This window comes from Charadrius vociferus, unplaced genomic scaffold, assembly GCF_000708025.1.
Source record: "Charadrius vociferus isolate BGI_N301 unplaced genomic scaffold, ASM70802v2 scaffold594, whole genome shotgun sequence".
NCBI classification, from domain to species: Eukaryota; Metazoa; Chordata; class Aves; order Charadriiformes; family Charadriidae; genus Charadrius; species Charadrius vociferus.
Window position 1 is genome coordinate 107451 of NW_009648155.1, and position 11604 is coordinate 119054.

The 11604-nt window shown below is 43.5% G+C and overlaps 1 protein-coding gene across 1 annotated transcript; it reads left to right on the forward strand.

The window, feature by feature from the left end:
• Positions 1 to 3636: 3636 nt before the first annotated feature.
• LOC104285569 (guanylyl cyclase-activating protein 1-like) lies at positions 3637 to 11286 on the forward strand. The gene is made up of 4 exons (XM_009884036.1): positions 3637 to 3955; positions 7050 to 7199; positions 9703 to 9793; positions 10812 to 11286. Exons 1-4 carry the CDS (start codon positions 3758 to 3760, stop codon positions 10937 to 10939), a joined length of 567 nt encoding a protein of 188 aa, XP_009882338.1. The 5' UTR covers positions 3637 to 3757; the 3' UTR covers positions 10940 to 11286.
• The last annotated feature ends 318 nt before the right edge of the window (positions 11287 to 11604 follow it).

The following is an 11604-nucleotide window of genomic DNA, read 5'->3' on the forward strand; positions in this document are numbered from 1 at the left end:
AGATAGACGTGATCATCAGCTAATTGCTGCTAAACAGCCGCCTCGGCGCCATGGTTATCCTGCAACATGGCACAAAATCACCAATCCCGAGTAGGGCTTGGGGACCCGCCCAATAACAAGGAAGCAACCAATCAGCCAAGGCTTTCTTGAGGGGTGTGGTGAGGAGGTGTCCGGGGCGGGGGGCGGTGTGTCTAGGCCGCGCGCGGCGGGGACTGGTGCAGTGCGGGGCAGTACCGTTGGTGCTGCAGCGTGAGAGCATGGTTTGGGGAAGGAGAGGACCTCTGAGGGTCAACTAGTCCAGCCCCCTGCCGTGGGCAGGGACATCTTTCGCTAGACCAGGTTGCTCAGAGCCCCGTCCAACCTGGCCTTGAACGTTTCCAGATTTGTTCAGTCTAAACCTGCCCTCTTGCAGCTTAAAGCCATTGCCCCTTGTCCTGTCACTGCAGGCCTCAGTAAAAAGTCTACCTCCGTCTTTCCTCTAAGCCCCTTTTATAAATGGAAAGGCTGCAATATAAGGGAAGGAATAATAAGGGAAGACCTAAGGTCTTCCCTGGAGCCTCCTCTGGGGTAAACAACCCCAACTCTCACAGCCTTTCTTCACAGGAGAGGTGTTCCAACCCTCTGGCCATTTCCATGGCCTCCTCTGGACCCGCTCCAACAGTTCCATGTTTGTCTGGTACTGGGGGTCTGAGAGCTGGATGCAGTACTCCAGGTGGGTTCTCACCAGAGTGGAGTAAAGGGCAAGAATCGTCTCCCTTGACCTGCTGCCCACATTTCTTTTGATGCAGCCCAGGATGCGTCTGGCTTTCTGGGCTGTAACTGCACATTGCTGGCTCCTGTCCAATTTTTTGTTTACTAGTATCCCTGAGTCACTCTCAGGCCTCCTCTCATTCCATTCACCACCAGGTCTGTACCGATGCTGGGGACTGCCCCAGCCCAGCTGCAGGACCTTGCACTTGGCTTTTTGAAGACTTTATGAAGTCTGAGCAGTGCAGTTGCCCTCGCCTCCCAGCTGTCTTTACTGTGTGTTAGCATATAAATTCAAATGCACTCCTATTCCTGCTTCTGATACGGCCACGTAGTGCTGCCACAGGGTATTGCCATAGGCTCTGTGTTGAGTTCCCAAGGCCTCAGGACTGAGGCTTTCGAGGCCTGCTCTGAATTTTTCACGGCCTGCCTGCAGCTTTGTTGATTTGGTTTAGCTGTGAGAGCTATTTCTCCAATTATCAGGTGTCTATGGCTAATTTATTTTACTTATTTATCCTTGTGTGGTATAACCATGATTTTATATAGGTAGTATTAGCATGCAGTTATTCTAGGTAAATGGTCTTAATAATGTTTATCTGCAGTTCAGTATAAGTAGCTGAAACATTTGGGATACATAGTCTTGTTGCATTGATTTAATATGCTCTCGAGAAAAGTAAATTTGAGGTGGTACTACTTACATTGTTATATGATGCTGGCCACAAAAGATAAGTACATGGACTGTTTAGCACTGTTCATTGTTTCAGGATCTAAAATTACTTCTCTTTGTTTTATTATAAAATGTTCATGGGTTTGGATTTTTTTTTTTTAAATTATGGTTAAAAAAAAAGCTATTACTATGTTTTAACAGATACAGGTTTGTAAGGATAAAATGTTGGAATGACAACCATTCCTAAGTAAACACAGTGATTGCCTCTGATTTGTCTGTGCTGTTATTAGGAGTTGTCAGATCTGGTGGCCTGATAGAGGTGGGGCTGCTACAGCTCCATGCCCCCCAGGCCAACCAGTTGCAAAGATGAGAATATATTCTTAGTAGGCACACACACAAACACATGTATACAACACATACATACATATGCACCAAGCCAGCAACACAGACAGAGGCACCCAGCACTCACAGAAACAGCATGGATGGCTGCATCCTGTCCCCCTCTCTGGCTGATCAGGATGAAGATCCATCAGCAGGAAACAGAGACGTATGCACAATGCAGATCGCTCCAGTAGCTGGGCTTAGACACTCAGTCTACCCAGCAGCTGGCTCTGGCTGGCCGGTCTCCCCAGCTGCTCGCACCTAGTCATGCTAGACCCCCAAGGCCCACAGCCCTACTACAGTTGCTCGTACAGATCCCCTTGCACACGCCAACATACACACAGACATGTACACTGCGGATCCCTCCAGTAACCGTGATGAGACTCTCGGGATCCTTGCTTTCTCCAGCTGTCTGTCTCCTGCACAGAGAAACACACACAGACAAGTGGGTCTCCCTCAACCCCACACCCTACAGTGTCCCCAGCAGTTGGGCTACTGGGTCCTTCTGATAGTCAACTCCTCCAGTTGTCTCACTAACAGAGACATACACACACCTGGTCCCAAACCACTTAACCTATTTGCTGGCTAGTCTGGCTTGATATTCGCTAGTGATCATATACTGACATACATACTACCACTCGCTCCAATTGCTAGCACCCAAGACGTGGTACTCTGTGATCCATGGTCTGACACCAGCTGCTGGCACTTAGATCCTCAGTGATTGCAGATGCTGGCACCAAATACATGCAGGCTCCTGTGACCCACGGTCCCCACTTCAGTTGTGGGCACTTAAATCCCTATGCACACACAACAGAGCTGCACAGCCAGAAAAAAGGAGTTAGAAATGTTAGAAGACAGGAAAGACTGTACTGATCGGGCACAGGGCATGGCTAGACTCTCATACTGAACAGCAACTATTTTACATGCAGCCAGCCCCTTGTATCCCCTTTACTTCTATTTTCCCATGCTTTCACCCCCAAACCGTCTAGACCGTCCCTTTCCCCACCCTTAGTTCCTCCCCTAAACATCCCATTATAAGTCTTCTGCAATCCCCAAATGATCTTTCCCTGCACCCCACAAAGTTTTCCGTACCCTTAGGCAGTAACCCCGACCAGTCTATAAGGTACTCTGACAACCCCTCCCATTGATTCATTGCCATGGGTGTCACCTCCAGGCGCATGGGGCTGATGGCTCCCCTGTGACAGCCTTAGAAGGAGCTGGGACAGGGTCTCCATTTCTTTTCCTGGGTTATTTGGGTTCCCCAGGCTGTGGTTGTCTCTTTCTGCTCCTTCCTTTTTGTGCAGATGAGCCTTTTGTGGGTTGATTGCACTTCTGAGGTAGTTCTGGGATTAGCCAGGTCAGAGGATTATTTGGATGACCCCACCTGCCATTGTTCATCTGTGCCCCTTTATCTATGTGGAGATGAGCTTCTTCCCACATAGCCTAATATTTACGATGGGCTGCTTCTGTAACACTTTCTGGCCCTACATGCTAAGTTATCCAACGTTTCTGTTTGAGAAAACAGACTCTCAAATCCAGTTAGAGAAGCAGATCTTTACTTCACCTCAAATCCCTCATCTTGTAGTCTTTCCCTCATTTCTTCATGTGTAATTATATCAAAGTTAAAAATACAGTAGCGTACCAAACCAGTATAGCTCATGGTGCCAGTGTCTGATTAACCTTCTCACCGTTTCTGATTTGGCTCCTGAAATAGCAGCGATTTGCTAGATTATCTTGCACCTCCTTTCCATTCTAAGAAGACTGTTTGTATCATCGAAACTTTCAGGTTTGTAAATCAGCCTCTGAGCAGATTAACATTTATAATTGGCTTGTGGAAAGTTAGAGCCCTCACTTAACTGACACCAATGTCAAACGTGAACAGGAGCAGACAGGCAGTGCTGTGAGAGCAGCAGGACGAAGAGGATCATTCCTGTAGTATCATTCTTCTGACCACGCATACGCATGGGGAACAATAGCAGTTCAACAGTGGATGATCTGCAGGCTGTTGAGATCCACCACTGGTACAAAAAGTTCATGACGGAGTGTCCTTCTGGACAGCTGACAGAGCACGAATTTAAACAGTTCTTTGGGCTTCGAGGGCTGGATCCAGAGGCCAATGAGTACATTGAGCAGATGTTCCGCACATTTGATATGAACAAGGTGAGTTCTCTGGCAAGAAAATTAACTACCTTGTACTGCTTAACAACAAGCTAACTCCTGCACTTTTAGAGTCCTTGGTTTTCTCTCATAAACATTGGGGTGGAAAGCTGCTGAGGGACGGTAACGTGAAGTAGCTGAATGCAAGGAGCAAATTAATGTGCATAGATAATGACATAGATAACATAACCATAAGTAATAACACCTCATTGTCTACCTTATGCAAGTTTATTTTTGAATTTTGAGAATGCCTTATTGTGTAATAATTGACTTGGCCTTGATTGACTAACAAAATACTAATGAAAGGAGATTTCATTATTATTCTTATATGTTCTTAATATTTAAAAATGTATGTGTATTAGATAGTAGAGACTACAGGAATCAAACATAATAGAAATCATCATTTACAGAGGAAGTAATTTCCACGTATTTGGCAGCTGAAATTAATAGTGCATGGGCAGACAATCTATGTGGCTCTCCTCAGTGCTAGGAGGTTGTTGTGGTTTCACCCCAGCCGGCAGCTAGGACCACGCAGTTGCTCATGCAGTTCTCCCCATTCGCCCCAGAAGGGTAGGGAGAAGAGGGACAAAAGGAGGGGAAAGGATAGGGGAAAAAAACTCATGGGTTGAAGTAAAGACAGTTTAATAGAACAATAACAGAAAAAGGAAAGTAACAATAATAATAATGATGGTAAAATAATATACAAGAATTAATACAACACAAGTAACTCTCACCACCCAGTAAATTGGTTGCCCAGCCCGTCCCAAGCAGTGATCCCAGATTCCTGCTCCCCGGCCAAACCGCATTTATATATGTGACATCTGTGGTACAGAATATTTCATTGGCCATTCCATTGTTCTGTGTGTGCTCCTTCTCAGCTTCTGCGGGAAGCTGAAAAAAGTCTCTGAATAGTATAAACATCAATTAGCAACAACTAGACAGAAAATAACTCTGTCCCAACTGAAACCAGGACAGAGGTATAGCACATAGCAGTAGCTAGGAGGTAGGTGGTATTCCTCACTGTGACAGGTGACTGCTGCCTGTCTCTAAGGTAAGAAACAGTAGCCCCCATAATTCCTTTAAGCGTGCAATGCCACTCACTTTTGCCTTTTTTAAAAAAAATAATCCATATATACTTAAGCCTATGCTTGCAGGCCTGTAATCTCAATGACAGAGAAATCTGGTTTTATGGCAGCCTGGGAAAATTCAGCCTTGTGCTCTGCTCCAAGGTTCTGAAATGACTGGAGCAAGTGTCTGTGAGTCAAGGAGGAACTGGTCACAGAGACATGTGAAACAGGTGGGAAATCACAGGGTCAGTTTTGAAGAAGGAAAGCCTAGGGATTGAGCAAAGAATGTTGGTTTGGACAACAAGTGAGAAGGCGTAAGGAGTTAAGGAATGCTAAGGAATATTACAAAATTCGTAAAGGAGCCGCCAGGCTCCATCAGGGTAGCTGAGGTCTTGTAGTGGATGTAACGACTGGAAATGACTGCGAATCTCAACAAGTATCCTTTCGCATCCTGAAGTTCTCTGTGCCCAGGATGATGATAGTGATGAGAAGCTGTTTTATAAACTGAACTGACATGTTTACAGTTCTTGTACAAGTCTTTCCCTTTACCTCTGTCATTTCTTGAGATGTCTAAGGACTTTAAAATTTGTTCAAGGATGTTACGCATTCCAAACTTCTGCTGTGAGGCCCATGTTATGCAGTAAACAATGTTTTAAGAAGACTCTCAAATTCAAATTTGGTCATACAAAGATAAAAAGCTATCTTCTAAATAAAGTGATAGTGATCTCAAGGGGAATGAAGTAAGAGTGTGGCAACTAATGGAGATGGACCTACATCAGTTAATCTTAGCCTGTTAATAGTTAGCCACTTAATCTAAGCTCCTTTTATAAACAAGGGCAAGGAACAAGAGCACTCAGAGGAAGAGTCACCCTGTAGTAATACAGACATTGATGATGTATGGAATCATCTGCTCTGTGGACCTTCAGGTTCTAAGAAGTCTGCAGAGGACATAGAGGATAAATTTTCAATAGTTGTTTTGTAAGTCGTGGTCGTGCCCTCCTTCCCACCTTTAGAGCTGGTTATCTTGTTTTCTGTGACTTTGCTCAATGAAGTTATGAAAAACTCACATAAGGAGAGTAGTGCAATGTTCCTGAATTAATATTTTAAAATGTTGTGATCCTTGCTGTAAAACAGTAGTGCTCTGCTGGTGCACCGACCTTCATCTTTTACACATATTTATTTACATCCATTCCAGAAAGGCATCTGACTTTGTTTAAATACCTCAATAGATGAAAGTTTCTTTTTTTTTTTTTTCACTTGTAATTTGTTGAAGTAGTTATTCAGAATCTTTGACAGAGATATGCGCTTTATTTGTTGTTTCTTTTTAACCACTTCAAATTTTATTCAGTGTTAAATCTAGGGATTGTGAACCTTTTCTGTCTGGCATTTTTCCTGCAGAGGAAACAAGAGGTTTTTGAGGTTTTTTGGTAGATTTAAGAAATTGAATGTTTAAAAACCTAAATACAGAACAATTTTTCCAGTTGTCAAATCATGTTCTATGTATTTTAAAAAATATCTTCAGTCACTTTTTTTTTTCCCCAGAGAATGGAGAAGAGATCTATGGCTTAGTGAAATAGCAGTAGTTTCCCACAAAGACAAAGCAGACTAGTACAGACAACCTAAGGTAGAATTACCTTCAATTTTCTTGCATCCAGGGCTCTGGATCAATTTTCTCTACGAGCAGGCCATGGACGGTCAGCTCTGGTGGAGAGACAGGGGTTCGTTCACGCTGGCCATGAGGAGTGACAGGTCCCATCTCTGCAGGTGGCAAGCACAGAGTAGCCTAGACATATAACAGATCAGAACATAACTTTAGGAATCCAGGTATTTAGGAGATCTTAAAGGTGGCCAGAGAAATAGCACATGCGTGTGTTTGTGTACTAAAGCTTTTCCCTAAGTCCAAGTCTGTGTGCCATTTGTTTTCCTTTCTCTTTCAGCTGTGAATCTAAAGAGCAAGAAGGTGAAACAGCTCCAGAGCCATAACTCCCTCAGTTTGTTCCTGTCACAATCTGGTTTTCATTTTCCCACAGGATGGATATATTGACTTCATGGAATATGTGGCTGCCCTCAGCCTCGTTCTTCGTGGGAAGATGGAGCAGAAATTGCGGTGGTATTTCAAGCTCTATGATGTAGATGGCAATGGCTGCATTGATCGCCATGAATTGCTCAACATCATTAAGGTGAGTCTTGAGGGATCTGTGTTCTTTCCTCTTTCCTTAAAGACAAATTCCACCACAAAAGTAAAACTTTCACTATTCCCCATGTGGCTGATCATGGATAAGACCTTCTTTAGCAGCATTTTTTCTTTTAGCAGAATTCCCCACACTCTCATAGTCCAGTAAACAGACTTGACAGACTCTTCTTTACCACCACAGCATATGTAACAGCATAGCTAACTCCATAAAATTATTTTAGCTGTGTAGGACCTAAATTGCACTTTCTAAGATTTCAGACTCCGCAACCGTCGGTTGCAGTCTCTGAAATGTGTCATAGAATCATAGAATGGTTTAGGTGGAAAGGACCTTGAAGATCATTGAGTTCCAACCCCCCTGCCATAGGCAGGGACACCTCCCACTAGACCAGGTTGCCCAAGGCCACGTCCAGCCTGGCCTTGAACACCTCCAGGGATCGGGCCTCAACAACCTCTCTGGGCAACCTGGTCCAGTGCCTTACCACCCTTAAAGTGAAAAACTTCTTCCTAATGTTTAATCTAAACCTGCCCTCTTCCAGTTTAAAGCCATTCCCCCTCGTCCTCTCGCTACATGCCCTAGTAAAAAGTCCTTCCCCAGCTCTCCTGTAGGCCCCTTTTAGGTACTAGAAGGCCACAATAAGATCTCCCCGGAGCCTTCTCTTCTCCAGGCTGAACAGCCCCAGCTCTCTCAGCCTCTCCTCATAGGAGAGGTGCTCCAGCCCTTGGATCATCCTCGTGGCTCTCCTCTGGACACGCTCCAGCAGGGCTATGTCTTTCTTATGTTGGGGACTCCAGAGCTGGATGCGGTACTCCCGGTGGGGTCTCACGAGAGTGGAGTAGAGGGGCAGGATCACCTCCCTCGACCTGCTGGCCACACTTCTTTTGATGCAGCCCCGGATACAGTTGGCCTTCTGGGCTGCGATTGCACATTGCTGGCTCATGCTGAGCTTCTCGTCAATCAGCACACCCAGGTCCTTCTCCTCAGGGCTGCTCTCCAGCCATTCCCCGCCAAGCCTGTATTTGTGCTTGGGATTGCCCCGACCCAGATGTAGGACCTTGCATCTTCCTTCATATGTCTTTTCCCCCATGTGAATAGTAGTTGGAGAGTTACTTCCAGCTTGCTTTTTAGAACCAGTTCCTAAATGTCAATGTAATAAAACATTTCTGACTCTGGCAAATAGTTTGAAGAAGAAAGACAGTCAATGGAGAAGATTGTGTGCAAAGAGCTGCTGTGGAAGGTGTTGGAATTACAGGCATAAACATGACCTTGTGAATATCTCAGAATGAATCATGCTGGAGGTTCAGATTATTCTGTAGAGACTGGGAAACTAGAAAGATGCAGGAAAGATTCAATGACCCTAAGTAATCTACACTTCTGAATAAGAAAAGTCAGAAAATGGATTCGATAAAGATTTGAAGCCTGAGCTGTCCACAAATAAAACCACTAATAAGATGTTAGTAATGCATTCTCATTTGGATATGAATTTTAGTGATGGGCATTGAAGAGACCAAACCAAATCAATAACTGTAATAATACACAACCTCCTACAAATAACTTGCAATAGAAATACTCAGACATCTAGGTGAAGCAACAGATAGTAATTGTTTAACACACTGCTCTTGAGAAACAAATCCTGTGGGTCATAATTGGTGGCAACCAATTTACTGCCTTTTTAATTTTGTGGGTGTAGTTCAGTGTCTTTTTGGCAGCCTTAGGAAGTTGCTGAGGTGGTATTTAGTTTTAGTAAAATGGCATTTGAAAAATAATGAGGACACTTACCAAATATCAGAAGGAAAAAACTAGAAAATTAATAGTCTTAGAATCAATATGAAGGCTCTGGAATCACATATTTCCTGGACATCCTTAAACAAAGGAAACAATTAGGCATGGAAAGAAAAGAGAACCTGGCACTATATAGTTATGAATAAGGTGAATTGTAGTAAACAGTAGTGAATAATGCTTATACTTTCTCAAGCTGAAAATTAATTTCCAGTGAGCTTTAGGGAGAAGCAGGACACACAGGAAGCAGTATATAAGTGGAAACAGGGAAAGCAAGAAGAGAAATAAATGACCACAGCATATAACAAAGGAATTTTGTAATGTCACGTGCAGAGGGTGCTTGACAGTGTTTGGTCAGAGAGTGTTTGACAGGCTTGGTGGACCATGGGTTAACAGAAAGGGGATCAATTAGGTGGATCCCGATTCTGCCATTTCTGCAGCATTTAACCTCTACCTAAGCAGATTTAGGGTGATCCTCTGGGTTTCATCGCTCATTTCATACTCCAGAATCATGCTCCTTTTGCACCCTTCAGTGTCAACCCTAAGGCCTGATGATTTCTGCTATGTTTTCCTGTGATGCTGGTTCATTTGTATGGGGAAGGTACCAGGCATGACTGTCATCTTCTGAACCTACGCTGACAGGCTGCAGTGGAATCAGTCAATCATTTTGGTAGCCATTAGGCAGCTTCCTATTCTTGCTCTTTTCTTTTAGGCTATTCGAGCCATTAATGGTGGTGACCATGAAACTAGTGCAGAAGAGTTCACCAATCGAGTCTTCAACAAAATTGATGTGAATGGAGATGGTAAGATTCCTGTCTTTGTCATCCAACTCAGATGGTCTCTGTGCTACAGAGACACCCATTTCTTCCTTTCTTGATGGAACTTTATGCCTCTTCATTTTATATTTGCTTGTTATATGAATTCTTATCTAGTAATGCATTTTCCATTACTTTTGCTAAGGCATTTTTCTCCTGCGTAATCAGAATAACAGGATTTGTTCCCTGTACTAAGTCTCAGCTGTGTTCTGTACACATGAGTTTGGTAGCGGGGTTTTGGAGTGGGTTTTTTTCTTTTCTTTTTGTATGTTGCTGTGTAGCTTATGTCAGAGTTAGAAGTGGGAAATACTAACAGATGGCCTCAGCTGCTCCTCAGAATTTCAGCAGCAGGGAAAGGAAAAACTGGAATTTAACGTTGAAATTCAGAGTTTCTTCACTGGGTCTGCTACAGGCAGTACAGCAAGCACATGAAGTGCTATGGACCAGTCATTCAAAAGCTGATCAATGCCTCTGTAGTCCCTGTATGTCCCTGAGAGATTTTCTTTCCTTGCTACTTCATGTGCTCATGACCTTCTGATGTGCTTTTCTGATTATTCCAGAAAAACTCTGCTGAGCTGGTTCCCTGCACAAGGGCTTTTTGGCCAAGGACAGAAAACCTATTTCTGCCTGTCACATCTTCAGTCACTTCTTTTAAACACAAAAACCGACAAGTATGGGGCAGGTCAGGACTTTGATAGGTTAGGGCAAAAAGGAGACGGCTTATCTAGCCTTATTTATAGGAAGCTATGATCCCACTCCTTAGCTACACACTTCTGTTCTTTCTTATGTACCCTTTCCCTTGTGTGGGGAAAAAAAAAAAAAGGAAGCTGATGTTGCCTGAATATCAGGGAAATTTCATATAAGCTTAAAAAAACTCTCTGAGGCCTCTTGGTGCTATAGAACAGTGCATGTATAGTAAGTGGTCTCTGAAGTTAGATTACTGTGCTCTTCCTTTTCAAATGTGGATTGGCATGATTCTGATACCTTCTGTCTGTGTCTGACACAGGTGAACTTTCTCTGGATGAATTCGTGGAGGGAGCAAGGAAAGACGAGGAGTTCATGGAGGTTATGATGAAAAGTTTGGACCTGTCACATATTGTAGCTATGATCAACAACCGTCGACATAGTGTATAAATCAAGCTGGGAGAAAATGCTGTGCCAACAGACAGAAGGGTGTACACACACCAGAATGGAGAGACAGCTTTTTTTTTGAAACAAACAAAATTTCCATGAACACGCATATGGAAGTAGGAACAGAAAGACACTGCTATATTTGTGTATCTGAGTGCATGTTCCTGTACAAATATTGAGGCTCAGCCACATACATGCAGGGTAGGTTAAAAAAAACTGGATCTCGGTGACAGTATTTGACTTGACTTCTTAAAATTTAAAGGCCAAGTTTCAGGGCACAAATTTCCTCCTTATTCTGCGTCCCAGATTTTCACTTTGTAATGGACTAAAAGTAATGCTAAGTTTGTGAAGAGTGCTAACAGAATTGGATGATGGAGCACGGAGAATTTCCAATGTGTACAAAAGAAAAGCTTCAAATTGTTATCAATGTAGAGAACTGTCAAAAGAATGTAACTTCCACTGTTCTTGAATTGGTATTAGATCATAAACACCATCACGTTTGTCCATAACAGATATTCCTGGATTTGGTAGTCTCTGCAGAAGTAGCTTTATTCATAAGATCTCAAGACCTGAAAGAAAAATCAGTCTCCAAGGCTGATAGTGACAAATCCGTTCCCAACTGCACTGTCAGTAATGCTGCTGTTTGCAGATTTCTGTGATCAAAGAAC

Bases quoted from the DNA above. Each gene is read 5' to 3' on its own strand.
- LOC104285569 (XM_009884036.1), top strand. From the start codon at position 3,758: ATGGGGAACAATAGCAGTTCAACAGTGGATGATCTGCAGGCTGTTGAG. The intron at 3,956-7,049 runs GTGAGTTCTCTG...ATTTTCCCACAG, and splicing joins GCACATTTGATATGAACAAG to GATGGATATATTGACTTCAT. The intron at 9,794-10,811 runs GTAAGATTCCTG...TGTCTGACACAG, and splicing joins AATTGATGTGAATGGAGATG to GTGAACTTTCTCTGGATGAA.